The sequence below is a fragment of the Hibiscus syriacus genome, unplaced genomic scaffold (assembly GCF_006381635.1).
Source record: "Hibiscus syriacus cultivar Baekdansim isolate YM2019G1 unplaced genomic scaffold, ASM638163v2 tig00110584_pilon, whole genome shotgun sequence".
NCBI lineage: Eukaryota > Viridiplantae > Streptophyta > Magnoliopsida > Malvales > Malvaceae > Hibiscus > Hibiscus syriacus.
Window position 1 is genome coordinate 4255392 of NW_024062792.1, and position 19506 is coordinate 4274897.

At 32.0% G+C, this 19506-nt stretch overlaps 1 protein-coding gene and 1 long non-coding RNA gene across 3 annotated transcripts; one reads left to right on the top strand and one right to left on the bottom strand.

The window, feature by feature from the left end:
* Positions 1-2985: 2985 nt before the first annotated feature.
* On the bottom strand, positions 2986-8611 carry LOC120133594 (serine/threonine-protein kinase rio2-like). Its single transcript, XM_039150154.1, has 13 exons — positions 8344-8611; positions 8208-8254; positions 8055-8125; positions 6333-6446; positions 6070-6245; positions 5889-5977; positions 5324-5441; positions 5069-5142; positions 4913-4960; positions 4012-4180; positions 3744-3848; positions 3536-3643; positions 2986-3448 (listed from the first exon to the last, which is right to left on the bottom strand). The coding sequence occupies exons 1-13, from the start codon at positions 8425-8427 to the stop codon at positions 3260-3262; spliced, it is 1392 nt and encodes a 463-aa protein (XP_039006085.1). The 5' UTR covers positions 8428-8611; the 3' UTR covers positions 2986-3259.
* A 479-nt stretch (positions 8612-9090) lies between these two features.
* LOC120133608 lies at positions 9091-11405 on the top strand. 2 transcript variants are annotated; one of them, XR_005517113.1, is made up of 4 exons: positions 9091-9155; positions 9371-9399; positions 10199-10269; positions 11123-11405. It is a non-coding gene; the product is annotated as an uncharacterized LOC120133608 (long non-coding RNA). The 2 variants fall into 2 exon arrangements; XR_005517112.1 differs by having other exon boundaries at positions 9103-9399.
* The last annotated feature ends 8101 nt before the right edge of the window (positions 11406-19506 follow it).

Genomic DNA, 19506 nt, shown 5'->3' on the forward strand with positions numbered 1-19506 from the left:
TTGCAAATACCATTAGACAAGAATCTTAGGACTAGTTAGTGACACCTAGTTCTAGCTATAGCAATCACTACAGCAAAATTGTTCTATAGCGGTGTTTTTAGCGGCGTTTTGAGAGTAAACGCCATTAACTTTAAACATATAGCGGTATTTCCATTCAAAACACCGTAAAATGGTAAATTTAGTGGTGTTTTATACAAATTTCGTAATAGGGTTCAAATATAGTGGAACTTTTTCAACAAACACCGCAATAGGGAGTACTTTAGCAGAATTTGTGAAAAAATGTCGTAATAAGATTCATATATAGTAGCGTTTTTACAACAGACGTCGTAATAGATTAGTACTTTAGTGGCATTTTTTCAACAAACGCCGCAATAGAGTTGTATTGCGTCATTTATAACGGTGTTTTTTGACCAAACACCACAAAATACTCTTACTTTAGTAGTTTTTGTATACAAACGCCGTGAAAGACTAAGACTTTCATGGTGTTTGTGAACAAACGCCGCTATAGACTTGTACTTTAGTGGCGTTTTTGTTATAAATGTTGCAATAATCATGTAATTTAGTGACCTTTTTGTAATAAATGTTGCAATAGTTATGTACCTTAGTAGCGTTTTTAATATAAATACATCTATTGTTCAATCCTTTATCATATATCCCCAATTCTCCTGCCCGATCCCTAATTTTTTAGCGCATCTTCTATCTCTCTAAAGTTCTTCCTTGGATTAGCAGTGCATCTTCATCAAATCGGTGCACCACTCAGCACCGTCGCACCGCCAGTGACCACCATTGCACCACCAATCATCATTGTTGCGCCGCCAGTCACCCCTCAAGGCTGAAAAATTGGTACTCTTTTAGTCTCAGTTGTTGTTTGTTGTTGTGTTGTTTTATTCTCTCTTTTTTTTCTAGCATGAGCATTGTACTAGGGTTTTTACTCTTTTAGTCTTCATATTTCCCCTATTTCCTCAGTTTTTACTCTAATTGGAGATTTGGGTATTGTTTGTTTTTTCGGTTTAGTATGTAATTTTTTTTTTATTTATGATTTTGGATATGTTGCTTTTATTTGAATTTTCAGGTCTCTAATTTCAGGTTGAACATCTAAATTTTTTGAATTTCCAGGGCTTCAAATGAAAATGATTTTCAATGGTATCGATCAATGCTAGTTTTGCTTCATTGTTCTAGTTCCTGTTTTTATATTATAAGTAGTAAAAGTGATTGGGATGGTTTAATATTTATTTTGGGTACACAATCTTTCTTAGTTCAATGACTTTGAGACTTGATTCTTAGGATGATTATTTTTGGTGTGCTATTGATTTTTTAGGACATGTGAGGCATGTTGTTTGTTCAAGTTCGAGACTGTTTCTTCATAATTAAAGTGAGAATGGTGTTTAAGTTGTTTTTCCTTGATAATCTAATGCTCTGAGTGTGAATTTGATAGTAAGTTCGTTGAAGTTCATATATCGATAGTGTATTTGATAAGCTGATAGAACAACATCAATTGCTTTGATTCAAATACTTGGCTCGCAAAAACAATGACTTTATTGTCTTTATTGTGACTTAACAATTGTTTTGTGAATAATCTTTCAAAGTTACAAAGTTAGTGTGACATAGGAGATTTGGTTGTCCTGGTTGCTACTGTTGTGATTATTGCTTTGGTAATGCAAGGTCCTGGTCATTGAAACCAACAGTTCAAGTTCATTTATTACTTTTTTACAAGTATTAATTTATATTCTACATTGTAGGAAATCACGTCCGGTAATAGAGTTGGACGAATAAAGCTCTTCGAAATGACGTATACAAAAAATACGGCTCTCCTATGGCTCATGAAGCTACAGAAATTATGGTATATTTACTGGACATAAAATTTGCATTATGTTATATTTATAGTATAACAATTTTTTAAATAATGTTTGAATTTTTTCTAAATTCTTAATTGATTATCAGGAAAAATTGAGCGATAAAAGGGTAGAGTACGAAGCTACGGCTTCATCCCATGCTTCTATTAATGCGGACGAGATTGAAAATCAAGTTATTGCTGAAGTTTTCAGTCCTGAAAGATATGGTCGAGTTCAATGTCAGGGATCATTCGCTACTCCAACAAAATATTTTGGATCCAGCTCATATCAGTTCATGCCATCACACAACCAATCTTCTCAACAAGAAGTTAATCGATTAAAATAACAGTAGAGTTAAGTTGATGAAAAAATTGCTAAAATGAAAGCTGAAGCGAGAGAAGCAGAGAGAGCAGCAAGAGAAGCAGCATTTCAGAAAAATATGAAGAACTTCAAAATCAAATTGAAACTATGAAAAAGATGATGCAGCAGAATCAAACGAAGAATTCATCATCCTAAGTGTTTTCTTATGTTAATGCTTTGTTTATGTTTGTATACAAATGTTGAACTATATTATATTTAACTTGGATGTTTGTAAACTTTGATTTATTTATATTTTTATGTATTATTACTTAATGGATATACTTTACATATTTATTTATGATATAAACCTTTATTTTATCATGTTTATTAATGGATGTTGTGTTTTATATTTTGTAATTTATGTAATATGTTAGGTTACTGCTACATGAATATTGGCAGATACAAACGGATGGTGAGTATCCAATTGGGTAGTGAGTTTGGGTGAATTTGAAAATATACTCGTACGAGATGTAGATTTAAAAAATTTATCCGTTGTAGATAGTGAGTAGGTATGGGTATAAAAATATTAAGTGGATATAGGGATGGGGTATCCGCACTCGTCCCGCCCATTTGCCATTCCTAGAAGCGTTAAGACATGCTTCAAGCGAAAAATTCTTTACACACTTAAAGTTAGAAAGTTAGAAAAATGTATAATTTAGACAATTTTTTCTACATTAAGTCGATAAATAAAAATGCTAATGTTTGAAGACGACTAGAAATAAACTTATAAGATCAAAATCTTGCCAACTGATACATGTCAATATGCAGAAACACACAACGAAGTGACCGGAACAAGGCAGAACATGGTTGCAAAATATAATCGACAAACTTGATCCAAATACAATTCAAGTTAAATATATATAATATAAATATAAAAACAAAAAATAGTAAAAGCATAAAAATTATCATTTGATGATCAATATGTTCTAGGTAATGGTCCTGCCTCTCTGATCTAATCAGCAGATAAAGAAACTATAGTATCGAATCGTTTCCATGGGCACGTACTGTAAAAATACAAGGATGCATTTTTACATATATCTCATATTGTGCTGGATCAATGCTAAAATTTACCAACTACTCAATTGTTTCTGAATTTTAGAATTATTAGAAGATTTACCCCCTTTGTCTTTGTAGGAATTTCTAGAGGTATTATTCTTGTGTCCTTTGCGTGCTGCTGCCATTGCACGTCGTCTCTGCTTGGCCAAGCTCTTCATGAGTTCGGTGTCATCTTCGTCACCATTCTGCTCATCTTCATCCTGTAACATCAAAACTAGCATTATCAGCATCCTCAAGAAAATATAGAATAGATACGAATATAGTTTGGATAAAGAAAATATATATACCTCATTGCTTAAGTTTTGACCTTCAGGATCACAGGTTGGGCCTGCTTCAGAGCTATGCAGATTTTCTTCTACTTGATCTTCCTTGTTACAATTTGAAGTTGGCTCTTCCTGAATTGTTTTGTGGTAAGATCATCAGCATCCAGATATGTATATTATGTTTGTAATAACTCAGAAATGTTCATAATCCAAAAGCTCCAGAAGAACACACCTGATCTAAGTGCAATGAATCAAAACCCTTTATATTAGTTTGATATAACTCAGAATCATGTTCACCATGAGAAACATCATCCTCTTCGACATCACCTTCAATGAACTGCAAAAAGTAGCATTAGCTGCAATTATTATGCATGATATGATCCTATGAAAGTCTGAAAGAAGACTTCAGCACATGGCATAGGTAAAGAATAGATTACCAATGCATAAAACACATGCAAGCACATAAAATGGTAATTACAGTAAAATATGCTTCACCGTACTTTCTGAATTTCATCCTCATCTTTTCTAGTAAATCCACTGGCAGCAAGCTCCTTGTCAAGAAAACCGGCAGTTTTGGCTATTGAAGAAAAGGAAGGTCTGCTACTTTCATCTGGGTCTACATCTGAGTTACCAATATCATCAGAACGTTCTTCAAAGGACAAGTTAAACCTACAAAGACAAGAAAAGATAAATAGGCATAGATTGCAGCAAGAAAGAAAATGGGATAGGCTTTCATCAAGGTATTCATATGTACCGAAGAAAATGAGAACATAGACAACGATACATGGATTATATTGCTTCGGAATTCAAAGACTTTATGCAAAGAAAAAGGGATCACAAAATAATTATTAGAGTTCCTTTGTCTTCGTGACTAAGTTGAGTACAATAACACAAATACTTCAAACATAACACGTCAACTAAAGGGAGTTTGTTGTAGCCACTTAACTATTTTTTTCTCTGTACAATTTAAAAGTTCATGGAGTTCTCTTTCGGAATGAATGCCACTTAATGAGAGTTAAGTAAAAGTAAGCATAGTCGTTTCAAGCTTCAACTGTCACCATGAGGAATTTGATCAAGGCATGTTTCTATTGAAATTTTTTACCTAGAGCAACCACAACTTCATCTTCAACTACAAATAGGATAGGACAAAAACAAATGCAGCTAGAGAAGGTTATCATTTGAAAGTAAGAACCCAATAATCCCCTCCCGGGTAAAAAAAACTCAGAAATCATGGTGTTCAAATACAAGACGAGGTTGTTTACTAAGGCCAAAATAATTACCTCCATAGATATTTATCCATGGAGGAGAATCAAAGTAAATGAACTCACAGCCTATGCCAACAAACTTGTCAAAAAATGACCATATATAATGGAATATTAAATTAGAAAAACGACTACTGACCTCTTGCCAAAAAACTTGTAAATGCATTCTATATCACGATCAAAGTACCTGATCATAACAGAAAATTTGAAATAAATAAGTATACAACAACTAATTCACAAGTAAAGTGATCACGAGAATTAGGAACAGCATCAGATAGAAGATTGTGAAACATACATCTGTGCATTACGGTGTGAAACAGATACCATTTGGGGAAAATCAATTATTGTCACCTTTTCATCATCATCAATCTACAGAGAAGAAATTTCAAATTCATATTATTAATTTAAAAGAAGCATTTCTTTTTTAATTGAAGGAAATTGACACAAAGTAATGACACGATCTTACTAAAGTTGCCAGCCAACAAGAAAACAACTTAGATTAGAAAAAAAAATGGTCATTGTGATAAAATAAAGTGTCTCAAAGGAATACCATTATGTTAAACTCATTGAAGTCGCAATGAATTAGGCCATGTTCTGCCAGACGAACAACAAGGCCAATGATTGTTTCAAATACTGTCTCTGGGTTTTGCAGCTGTTTCACTTGAACACTGCATTACGGGGGGGCGGGGGGAATGAGATAACAAGTAAATCCAATAGACAGTAAAAGTGACTGAAAGTCCAATGAAAGAAAGATAAGATGAAAAAGGGGGGGTAAAAAAGTAGCTACCAACACAATATGAAGATAAAACCTAGAGTTATAATGCAATTATGACAACACATAGCAAACTTATTTAAAACTGCCACACTAATTAACATAATCAGTAAAATTTATTGAAACAGCTAAGCCTACTCTCATCAACTATGTTGAACTCATTTCAAGAGAAATAGGATGAAAAAGATTTAGTTTTTAAGGGGCAACAAGTTATAATTCTATACGCTTCTTTCCAACAACCAATTTTATTCATTCACTTGCTAAGGACGGATGCTAAAGCCACTTGACACATGCAACAGGATTATATGCAAACAAATCCATAGGATTAAGGAGAAACCCTTACAGTGGGTAACCTTGGATAAGTGACATAACTACACAATGTCTATTACTGTCCACAGCATTTGGTACAGGAAAACCATGCTCTTCCAAAGCCTGAATAAGAGAAGTACACGCATAAGTCCTACTTTTGTTTACTACAAGAAAGAAACAAAGGACGTAATGGGAAAACATTTTAAAAAAGAAACCTTCATAAATGCAAATTCCTTGAGTGCAGCTAACCGGGACAAATAGAGCCAATTATAACTACTACGATGTCTCAAATAATCACGCTTAGATTTGACGGCCCTAAAGGAAGTTCTACCAAGCCTATGCAACTTCATTGCCATCACAGTACCATCTTCACTCGCAACCTCAAAGATATCTTGAACAAGCAAAAAATAAGATAATGTTAACTGTCATTAAACATTTTAAAATACACAAGCTGGTAGATGTTGATAGAAAGAGTTACCAGACTCTTTGCCAACCCCAATTTGACGACCAACAGCGGTGAAGACTCCACGGTTGACCATGGTTTTAATGGCAAGGAAATCATAGCCAAGATACGTAAGACGAAACCCATCATCTAAATTTAAGAGGGAAAAGATAACTTTAACGCCTTGTTTGGTTACACAAGTATTAGTTAGCACAATGAAAAGCTTAATTATTACATGAGTATTAAAATAATTTTACATAAAACATAAAGAAGAACTAGTACAGATTTAAACTTCAAATTAGGAGGGTGGTAAAAACTCCAGTATAAGATAAGATCTCTTCAAAATAAGTAAAATATTTTACTTCCCTTTGTTCAAACCAAGACATCTGAGTGGCTCAAATTTGCAAGGGAAACCAGTTTATTGAGAACTCATGTACCAACACATCTTGAAAAAATTATATGCATAGAAGAATTGTAAAACACATAATGGTCATGTTCAGTGTTTAAAAAGGCGCAACTCAGGTGCGCCTAGTCGCCAAGGCGAGGCGAGGGTGAAGATCCTAATTAGGTCTAGGCGAGGCGATTTCAATGAAGAACAGCAAGGCACGCCTAAGGCGCACTAGGCGCTGAGGAGCAGAAAGGCGCCGCCTTTTCAATTTTTTGTTGTTTTTTTTTTGGTCTTTTTTTATGTTTTACATGCCAACTTATATATCAAGTTATCAACAACAGAATAGAAGTAAAAATGAAATGTCAATGAAGAAAAGAGTAAAAAATGGTGGGGGTGATTAGAAAAGAGAGTTTCATGGGAGACATATGAAAAATTGGCGTCAAATACAGATAGGGGGTGCTTTACCTTGTATAATTACTGTTTGTCTTGAAGTTTGAAAGAGAGAAACAGAGGAGGATAAATAGAGGCCACTTTTGGTGTTAAAAAAGACAACCGACTAAGCAAGCAAAATCAGAGAGAGGCATGCATGCACAAATTGAGAATCGAGGAGGAAAAGATAGGTTTCAATGAGTTTTGTTGCATAGTGATGGGTTCTTGAGCAGCACGATTAGCACATGGTGAAATTTGAATCCATGAGAAAGAAAGAAAAGTTTGGAAACACAATTTAGAAATACGAAAATGGAGGATTAGGGTGGATAGATGAGGGGTTTAGGGTGTAGGTGGTGTTAACAAGGAGGAAGACACGTTTGTTGAGAGGTGAGAGATGGAGGGATAAAAATGAGACAAGTAAGAAGTTGATATCAATTCATTATTAGACTTTTATTTATTGTTTCAGTTTCTTATATAGAAGTGTAGACCAAGCAAGAAAGGGGGTTTTGCTAGGGTTCTCAAGGTTCAATGGTTGATGGAACAAAAGTGATATTTAATACATAAAACGCTGATAATGAATACTCTTTGGTATTTATATTGCATGAACTATTCTTTTTGTTTGATTACACAATTAGGAAAACTTGTATATCTTTTATTTTTAAAAAGTGCGCCTCACTTCAATAAGGCGCAAGGCGCCTTGCACCCTTTTTAACACTGGTTATGTTTGATTATTGGCTTTTCTACTTACTATTTTGCTTATAAAAATTTCCAAGATAGAGCAAAACAAAACCAATAACATTATACAAACTATTCTTGATGCTATATAGGAAACATGTTTTTCATCATTAAACTCCAGTAAAGCAAAAAAGAAATATAACTTTCAAACCAATATATAAAAAGAACTTAAAAAAGAAAAGAGAAAGAGAAAGTATAAAACTAACATTTGGAAGAATCATGATGCACAAGTTTATGCTTGAGTAAGTTCTTCAAAACCTTGTAAGTGCCTCCATGCCTACAATCAAAATCAATACTACATTTTATTACTCGCAAAAAGGCATATCTATAATCATAAATCAAAATAATAATATTATTACTTGAGGGAAGCTATACGACCGATTAGCTCTGAAGGCACGATTTCATGCTGAAAAAAAACGAAATAAAAAATAATAATCAAGGATGAAAATTAAAAGATAAACTAATAAAATAAATTAAAAGTAATAAAAATCATACATTTCGCATGCCCATCTCGACGGCGGTTAAAACCCTAAAATCATCTTTGGAGAGATATCTTAAAACGTCGACGTCCAGCTTCATCTTGTTCTCTTTTACTGATAATTTAGTACAGCTTCAACACAAGAATTCAGTTCCTTGAGCAAATGACGGCAACTGTTAAGAAGATGAAGCTGCGCGACATGGAAGTGAGATTGAAGGAAGCAACGGCCAGCAGAAACTCGAGGATTGTCGGCTTAGGGCCCAAAACGTTTTTTCAGCTAATTTAGGGTTTGGGTCTTTTAGGTCTAAACCACCAATTGGGTCTTTATAAACATTTTATTTTTATTTTCATGTATTTATTTATTTATTTTTGTGTAAATATGTGTGCTTGAGATATTTATATTATTAATATGATCAAGAAGTAAAATATCATTAATTATAAATTAATGATGGGATAATATTATAATTATAAAATATTTTTAAAATTTTCACTTTTCTATCAATAATAATATATTATTTATTTTAATTTATTTTTTATACTTTTAAAATTTAACTTAATATATTTTTAAAATTATATTTATATGTGATATTTAACTTTGAATATATATTATCTTGTAATTTTATAATAAAAGTATATAAAATTTTATTATTAAACAATAAAAAATATTTTAAACAATACTACTTTCTAATAAAAGAAATTTCAACCGCTTGAATTAATATCTATTTTATTGATTAGAGAAGTGTAAACATTCTTTTTCTCCTTGGTTATTTCTGAAACAATAATCCAAATACTCTCAACATTTTCCATCACCTACTTCTCTAGATTCGAGGTAATGTCTTTTATCGGCGCGTGGACGTCACGTATCAGATTTTCAGTATAACTTTGTTTCAGGCTACAAGCTCTGAGATAGTCCCAGATCCATAAACTTGTGGCATCTGAATCGCCTCTCTGTTTTTTCTCTTTTTCAACTTTGAAAATTCTGATAAATTATTATGAGGTGTGTAAATAATAATATTTCGCTTAGTTATCCCGTTACATTTGCAGATGGAAGGCAAGATGATTCCAGTTCTAAGGTATTCTTTATTTTCAAATTTTTAGTTTTAGATGAGATGCTTTGACTTAAAAATAAGTATTTGACTTAATGGTATAGTTTTTTTAGTTATAGAGAACTGAAAGAAAATCATTTTGACTTCACTTTCTGGGTTTGGTTTTTTAGGTGACTTTGTTTGAAATTATTGATGTTTTACAATATAGAAGTTTAAATGGAACTGTCATTGGTGGCTTTAGAACAAAGTTAAATGCTCAAAAGAATTATGGAAGGGAAGAACTGAAAATTTAAAGATCAAATGAACAGAACTATGATGGGCGAAAATATTGCAAAAGGATATTGATCAGATTCATTGGAATATTGTTTCTTTTAGGAATTGTCTATTTATATTGTTTCAGATTCTGTCGAAGTTAGCAGTTTTGTTTCTTTGTTTGATTATCATGAATGAGATTCACCTTCTTATGTGAAATGGCAGCAACTAAAAAGTACTCTACCTTTATATGTTATTGTGTGGATTTAATACTCCTAATTATTTAGTCCATATATTGTGTAAAATACTTAAGTTTGTGAAAGTTTTTTATCAATGCATTTATAAATTACTTTTGTGAGGCGAACTATTGAATTGTTCAGTAACTTAACCATGGCTGATCATATTGCAACAGCATTCGGTGGTGAACATGTTTACATTTGCCTCAAAAGTAAACTTCATGCATTATATTTGTGTGCCTTCTTTGTTCTTCATTGGTTTAGAGAATGTATTGTTCTTTAGGTCAATTGGTTGAGGCCACCTTATAATGGTCTGCGTAAATGTGATTGTGATGCAGGAATATCTTGCCAGATTTAAAGGAATGATTCTTACCTGCAATGGGCTTGGTATTAGTCTTACATCGACATGGTAATTCTTTTGAATGTCTTTTTTTTTTCACTTCTACCCCGTTATATATATACACAGATATATATATTTGTTGTGGGAGGGCAGATGTTTTATTTAGAATGGATGTTTTATGTAAAACCTCACAGAAAAGGATCATTCTCGTATCTTCTTTTTACTAGAACTTCCCCCTAAACTTAGTGATGAGCCAATTTCTAATATATTTTGATCTTGCCAATAGCTAAGGCGACGACTTAAGCAAATTTGAGTTTGAAAAAATCATTACATTTTAGTTCACAATACAAAGATTGCAACTACGACACTTAGGACAGATTCCAACACTTTCCTACTTATGCTTATAAATATTATGAACCCCTAATCTAAGTGTATGATAGAAAATAATAGTGGCTGGTGACATTAATATGGATATGCCATGTGGAGAAGAACAAGCACCTATATGACTCTGAAGCTTAGAGTTGGTGTTTGAAGACTAATATATATGATGGTCGAAATTTGCTCTACATATTGAACTAATTCTAGAGTCAAGAACTTTGAAGTTCCACTTATACGATACTGTTCATAATCAGTGGAAATGCTCAAAATTGTATCAATGTTTGTTCTTCCTGTTCCTTCACCTTTCCAAATGCCGAAACAGATAATTTCCCAAGGTTTCTACTCCTTTGGTCAATGCCTACTGATCCAGCGGTTTCCTCATCATCTTCATTAGGGAGTCATAAGCCGTTTTATCTCTCATCTATCGATTATCGAGTTTCCTAGTCTTATATTCAAGGTTGATTGTTCCGCCTATTATGAATTGGTTTTAGATTGGATGCTTAATAGATACATGTTAACATCCTAGTCTTCAATGTTCATTCAGGACACAACTAACAGAAACAAATGAATGTGCTGAAGAAGGTTAGCTCGTATTTAAAATTTACGAAGATTGCCATCCTTATTTCCGAGTAACTCGGGACTATTGGTGAATTTAAGAATGCCAATACCTTGTGAGTAAACGATTCCAATCTTTTATCTACTTGTCAAACATGAATGTATCTCATCTTCTTGGTATTATTACATCTTTATCCGAAAGTAAAAAGAGATTTGTGATGGTGATGTGAGATGTGTTGGAATGAGGCATGATTTTTTAATAGCGTAACCGAACGTATAATGGATATGTATTTTAGGCATTCATAGCTGAAAATATCATTTAATAGTTTATTGAGCATTGGTAGCAAAGTGTACGATCTTATACCACAAATTACTGCCATGGATGATGAGAATTGTGTACTTTGGAAGCTATTATTTCCCCATTTTAATAATGTTGGGAAAGAAGAAGAGTTTGTTTATTTATAGATTTTTGGTATTTATGAAAGTGTTGAAATAGTATTTTTTGACTTTTGAAGTTGTATATTTAATATCTAGGAAAAATTCCTTTTTATTTATTGCTACAAAAAAGTTATGTGACACTTTTAAGAATGAATTGAATATAATTATAAAATGTCTTAATATAAAAATAATTGTCCAAATTTATCCTTGAAATATGTTTTAAGTGTCTAAAGAATTTTTCGTTAAAAATATGTTTCTAACATTTTTTTAGTTATACTTTTAGGTGTCTATCGTTTATTTTTTATTTTTTAATAATAAAAATATTATTTTTAATTATAAAATAAAAATGTTTAATTTATTTATAAAAAAACTCAATTTTCATTGAAATTATAAAAAAGACTAAAAAAGTTCAAATCTCTCATATCAACCATATTGTCAACCGTTGTCGGCCATCTTTGACCACCATCGTTATCGTTGAACGCCATTTACCCATTGATCAATCGTTGTCCTTATCGTCACCCAAAATCCCTAAATCTAAAATTTTCAATATATAATTCCTTAATTCTCAATTTTAATTTTTTAACCTAAACGGTCGTTGACCATCATCGTCGTTGTCCAACGGTTGGATTTTGATCAGAATAGAACGGTGGTTCGAATGATGGCGGCAGTGGCATATGGATGTCAGAATCGATGAAGAACAATGACATAGGCTTAAAATCCGATGAACTTTTGAACGCTCCTCCACGAAAAATAGTGGCGTATTACGACTCAAGGCCAACAGGGATTTAATCGGGGTTCGATACCAGTGATGATAACGGTGGAGGTGACAATCACCGCCCGCCAACCGGCGACTTTGGAAGGGGGAGGGGAGTTGCACAGGGTTTTCTATTTGATTTTTTTAAATATTTTTTATTTTTTAAATAAATTCTCAAAAAAATCAAAACTTGACACATGTCACTTAACGGAGATATTTAACGGTGGTTAACGTCCAGGCGCTTAAAAATATAACTTTTGAAACTTTAGGCACATATTTTTAGCGAAAAATTCTTTAGAAACTAAAACGTATTTGGAGGTAAAGTTTGTGCACTTATTTTTGTATTAAGCCTTATAAAATTTATAAAATCTTTAAAATATTTTTAAAAAACTGGAATTTTTGTGGAATTTTTTTTGGATTTTTAAATATATTTTATGAATTTACAACTTTCTTAATTTTAATATATATTATCTATCACATGGTATTTTAGATGGCACGTTCTTAGAATATTATATGACTGTTTTGTAATGTAAGAATATAGCGGGGTAACATGTTTAACAGAAGAAAAATCTAGAAATCGAATTGAATAGAAGAATTTCAGGCATCAAAGTGACAATGAATTACAATATCAAAAATCAAAATATTATTCAACTCTTTAAAATTAAAAATGAAAAGACTTAGTTTTAAATGTACAAACAAATATGATGACTTGGATTATAATTTAATCATAAGAAATCAATTTATTAGCAATTTGATAAATGGTTGCGGCTCTTTTCATGCATACAGTTGCACCTCACCCACGGTATCTTCAAGAGTCTTATGCACTCTATTGAAAAAATCAAATTGCTAAAACAATTGATTAAAATTTCAATTTGGACTAAGTTGATCCAACATTAAGAGTGACAAGTTGGAAGATTCATTTAATATTGTCAAACATAAATTAGTTCAACTAAAAAAATATAAGAATTGGTTTAGTTTTGGATATTGCGTTCACATCTTTTACCGTTAAATCTATAAATTTAAGAAGAAAAATTCTTGAAATGGTCGACCCTAAAAATTTGCATATTTTTTCTTGAAATGATCGATCTGGGTAATTTTGTGTGAATTTGAGTGGTATTCTTATATTATTTTGTCAGTTATCATATTATAATACCAGTTGACAATTATAAGTTTACAACTTACAAATTAGATAAATATTAAGTTGGATCAATATCAAAACGGTTTAATAATAAGTCAGATTATTTACAAGACGAGTCAATTAACAAGTTGAGTCAATTACAGATCAGGAAAAATCAGATCTCGGATCTTTTCAAGTCGGCTTATATCAGTTATTTACATGTTAATCTAGAATTCGGGTTCATATCAGGTCGGATGCAAGTCCGAATCGATTATCATATTATCAAGTTCAATTCGTACTCAGATCGTTCTCAGGTCAGATTGAGGTCGAGTTTAAATCCAAAATAAATAGGCCCAACTCGAGTTTAGGTCAATATCAATTTGAAATTGAATCAATTTCGGGTTATAGTCACCTCGTGTCACAAATAGTTCATACTCTAATTGATTTCAGTCAATTTTTTTGAGTCGAAACAATTTTTGCATCTCTACCCGGAATATAGTAACTGAAAATGACGGCAATGAATCCACTTTTTTGTGCAATTTGTTTATAAGGTAGTATCTGTTTAGAATCTTTCTTAATTATCAGTATTGTACAAATATTTTACATACATAATTATCCAGACATGAATTTAATGAAACCATTTTCTATTCTAAGAGTTAATTAATTAATTAAATTCGCTTAGTCCAAACAATTTGAGAATCTCAAAGGGCATGAGACTTGCTTTATGAAGAGTAATATTTTTTTTATGGCCTCAATGAAGAGCTGTTCTTTGGCTGATGATTTGTACAACACAGTATTTGGGCATGAAACATTAAAAATAGAAACAAAGAAATTTAATAAAATATTCGGAGCGAATAAAGTTTTTAGAAGACAACAAATCAAAGAATATATGGAATCTTATACTTTAAAAAAGTTTCTAGTAAAAACCATACAAGTGGATTATAAAACAATGCATAAAAATATAATTAATTAATTAGGTAAATATCGTTATCAAAACATGCGTTTTGATAATCTGCATAAACAACAAGACACCCTTTGGGTGTCGGGAGGTGTCGGGAGGTCTAAGAAAGGGTATTTTTTTTTATTCTTTTTAGAGTACGTTTGGTTTACGGAATGTAAGAATACCAGTGAAAATATAATTACCAGTGGGAATAAGATTACGAAGAAAGTTGTATTTTTGTATTTGGTTCGTTTAATAAAAATGTAAGATTACAGTATTTTGTTAAAGGAATAAAAAATTATTAGAATGTATATTTTACCAAATTATTCTTATTATATATTTATTTTTTAACAAGTGGAATTCTACTATAATTTTACTATTCTTAATTTATATATTTTCTTTAAAAAATTTAAATTCATAAAATTTATATAATTTTTTTACAAAATTGAAAAGATAAATAGATTTAATGAAAGGGTAAAATTTTATTTTAACCCTTGAACTTCATATAAAATTCTAATTATGGACTTTTTTTATAAATATAAAATAGTTTAAGGATAAATTTGTTTTTTTAATCTTCGTAGAATTTTTTTTATTAAATGACAGAAGAATGATATTTTTGGGAAAAAAAAATTAAAGACATTTTAGTCCAAAACGCCGGGAATGTAATAATACCTAAGGGTAGGGGTAATAACATTACCGGTAATATACCCTCAAAATACCACTGTTGGGAATAACTTATTACCGGGGATAAGAATGTTTGTCAACCAAATGGGGGAATGACATTTCATTCCCCCCGGTAATCCAATATGACCTGAACCAAACGCTCCCTTAGGTGTAGGGAGACTTTTAATGAGGTCCTTCTAATATTCCCTAATGTATGATAATTTGTAGTCATACCGTTGACCAAAGAAAAAAAAAACAGCCTTTGGAGAACAAGAAAATGAGAAGTTCTTCCTCACATGATCATTTCCCTAAGAGGGAAGTTCTACAGTGCGACATCCTTAATATACGCCTAAAAAAAGGCTACTGGTTTTGTTATTATTTAAATAACAAAATCGGTAAAAAAATTACCTAAAACAGTATTATTTCTACCGATTTTGTTCTTTGTTTATATATATATTACAATTTTTATTTTTTTAGAAAACTTAATAATAATATTATTTTTTAAAGAAACATCATTTTTAATAAAAGGGTAAAATATAGTAATGGTCACTGAATTTTTCTGAAGCTTGCATTTAGGTCCCCCCACTTTTAAAACTTATAATACAGTCCTCCAACATTTAGTCCGTTTGCAATATGGTTCCCGACGTAACCAGCCGTTACACTGTCGTTAGAAGAAGATGACATGGCCCTCCTCCAACATTTAGTCTGATTGCAATATGGTCACTAAACTTTTCAGGCGCTTGCATTTAGGTCCCCAACTTTTAAAACTTGCAACACAGTCCTCAATTTCATTCTTGCAAGGATATACAGAAGCTCGAATCGGCAACTGAAACGGTTTGCAAAGAGGGGTCGAAACGGTTTTTGTGTTTAGGGAGTAAAGAGATTGAAAGATAGAGAATTGTACAGCGATTTATAGTGGTTCGACTTCTCAACCAAGTCTACATCCACTCCCTTAGCTCCTCACCAAGGATTTTTCAACAAATTCACTAATTTGTTCTTTCTTTTTAAGGACAAAGAGATAACCTTTACAACTCCCTAGTTTTTCAATGGCTAAACTAGAACTTTTCCCTAGCTTTTACACGGGCTTAGCTAGAACCTTTCCCTTTTACAAAAGGATAAAAGAAGTAAACAAATAATCCTCTCAAAGGTAGGTGTTTACAAGAATTAAGCTCACAAGAACAAATATTTACAAGAGAAAGGAAAATAAGAATAAAAAGCTCTTCTCTTGTGTTTGATTGCTTGGATAGTTGTTCTCTTGTTTCTTCAAGTGTCCTTAGCTTGTATTTATAGCTTGGAATGTGTTTGACGTTATATCTATTCATTGGGGATGTTTTGGAGTCATTTGGGGATGATTTTTCTACAAACATAGGTTGCCCATAACAGGGTGTATCGGTACACTATCAAGGTGTATCGGTACCCCTTCATTAAATTCAAATAAACTAGTCGTTACTAGCCGTTGCAGCCATGGTTTATCGATACACTAGCGTATGGATACACTCATAGGTATATCGGTACACTATTTACATTCGGTGTTTGATCAGTCACATGTGTATGGATACACATGCAGGGTGTATCGATACACCAGTGTATGGATACACTACAGGGTGTATCGATACATTGCAGGGTGTATGGATACCCTTTAACACCCTTTAACATTTTTGTTCAAATCCCATTTTAATGGACTTTGAATTATTTTTGAAACCTTTTTAAAACTTTGAATAAATTTCATTCAAGTCCAAAAACATTTTGTCTTAAATTTGTTATATCGAAACATAATTCAACAATCTCCCCTTTTTGATATAACAAAACATTTGAAAAATTGTTTTTGGCAAAGCTCCCCCTTAATAAAATGTTTAATGAAAAAGGTACCAATTGTTAACAAAAGGATATCAATTGTTAAAAAAATACCAATTGTTGGAAAATATATGAAAATGTTAAGCTCCCCCTTTTCATTAAGAAATTGAATTTTTCAAACTAAATTTCTCCCCCTTTTTGTTATATAAAAAACAATTCAATCTTTAAAGTTCTAAAATAACATTGGAGAGTAAGTGATAAATTTGACATTTAAAATTTATTTGAAAAATCAAAGCTCCCCCTCAATAAGTGTATTCCAAACAAAATTTAGCTTTAAAAACTTGACAATTAAATAAAATTGAATTTCAACAAAGAATAGCAAACATGTTAGTAGCACATGAAATTCAATATATCCAAGTCTAAAATACTTTATGCAATACCAACAGTTGAAATTAAGTACATATGCATAAAGTTTTATAAACAAATGTTATGCATTTGAAAATTTTGATATCAATTGTTAGAGAGATATCTTATGCAATCTTAAATACATGCATAAACATTTAAATTTAGGTAAAAAAATTTAAAATTTTGATATCAATTGTTACAGAGATATCATTCGCATTGAGAATCAAATTTGATCAAAAATTCATTATGATGAACAAAAAATTATGAAAAATCATTAAAAAAAATTAAAAATGTTCATCATAAACTTCTTTTGAACATACATGAGATTAAAACAATAATGCATAATCATTTAAAAACAAAACTCAAACATGCTTAAAATCAAATGAGCAACCAAATAACTAAAATCAAAAGCATTAAGCTTAGAGGTTACCCATTCCTTTTTCATGTGTGGCTAGAGAATCTTGAATATCATCATTTTCATCACCATTGCTCCCACACACCTACAAGAGACATTCATTTCGATTTTGGTATCCAAATTGCTTGGATCCTTGAATGTTAGTTTCAATGCCCCTTATTCCTTTCGAAACTCATACTTGTCTAATTTTAAAATGTTTTCCTTTCTTCGAAGGACAAGTATGTTCCTTATGACCATGAAAATGACAATGTGAGCATTTTGTCATTTCTAAACATAATAAGTTGTTTTTAGAAATTATTTCCTTTTCTTTTGTTAAGCTTTTAAGCTTAACTTCTAACTCAAAAATTTTCTTTTCTAAATCATTTATTTTGATTTTTGAAAGCTCTAAATCATTTTTCAAAATTTTGTTTTGATTTTCAAAATCAACTCTAGCTTTCAAAATCGATTTATTTTCAATTTTGAGTTTTGAAATTAATTTCATATATTTGGAATTCATAGTCTCAAATCCCAAATACAACCTATCATAAGCATCTTGTAACTCATCAAAAGTAAATGAATTAAATTCATTTGAGTTAGAAGATACCTCAAATTCTTCTTGAGTGGCTATGAGGCATAGGTTGACTATTTCATCATCATTGGAGTCATCTTCATCACTCCAAGCTGCCACATATGCCTTCTTCTTGGATGATCCATTCTTTCTTAGAAGGGGACAATCATACTTGACATGCCCCGTTCTTTGAAAATTAAAGCACACAGGGGGACTCTTTTTCTTGGTTGATTCATGCTTTACTTCCTTGGAAGTCATGAATCTCTTTAACTCTTTTAAGAGCTTGACCATCTAATCTTCTTGTTCATCATCATATTCATCCACCTCATAACTTGAATCTTGATAGCTTTTATTGGTGGATTTAAAGGCAATGCCTACCTCCTTCTTCTTTTTCTTCTTGTTTTTATTCTCTTCATTCTTTTCTTCTTCCTTCAACATTATCTCATGAGTGAGAAGGAAACCAATTAGCTCATCGAGAGTAAGAGACTTTAGATCTCTAGCTTCGATAATGGCGGTCTTCTTCGATTGTCATGAACTTGGAAGAGAGTATATCATCTTCCTTACAAGCTTCTCATTAGGGATTATTTCTCCAAATCCCCTGAGACCGTTGACAATCACGAAAAATCTATCCGTCATGGCTTTGATGTTTTCATCAGGTTTCATCTTAAAGTTCTCGTAGCTATGGTAGAAGACTTCTCTTTGATTCCCTCACTTCGTCGGTTCCTTCATGAGTGACTTGGAGCTTATCCCAAATCTCTTTGGCACTAAAACAAAATGAGATTTTTCCATATTCATTTGGGCCTAAAGCACACAAGAGAATATGCATAGCCTTAGAATTAAGCTGGAACTTTTTCTTCTCTTCATTACTCCAATCGTCATATTCACCGGGTGGAGTGTAGTAACCCCTCATGATTGAGTTTCAAGCTCCTAGATCGTAGGCTCAAATAAAGTACATAATCTTATTCTTCCAATGTGCATAATTTGCTCCATTGAAGAAGGGTGACTTATTGACCGGTTGCGAATCCATAATAGGTGAATCTTCAATGTAATAGGCACCGGAGGTTGAAGCCATATTTTTTTCGGTTGTGTCGGTAATCGATAGAGCTTCTTCGAGGATCGTCTCAAGGATGTTAAGCCTTCTAACGAGTTAAGCTCTGATACCAATTGTTGGGATTTGCAGAAGCTCTAATCGATAATCGAAATGATTTGCAAAGAGGGGTTGGAATGGTTTTTGTGTTTAGGGAGTAAGGAGATTGAAAGATAGAGAATTGTACAGCGATTTATAGTGGTTCGACTTCTC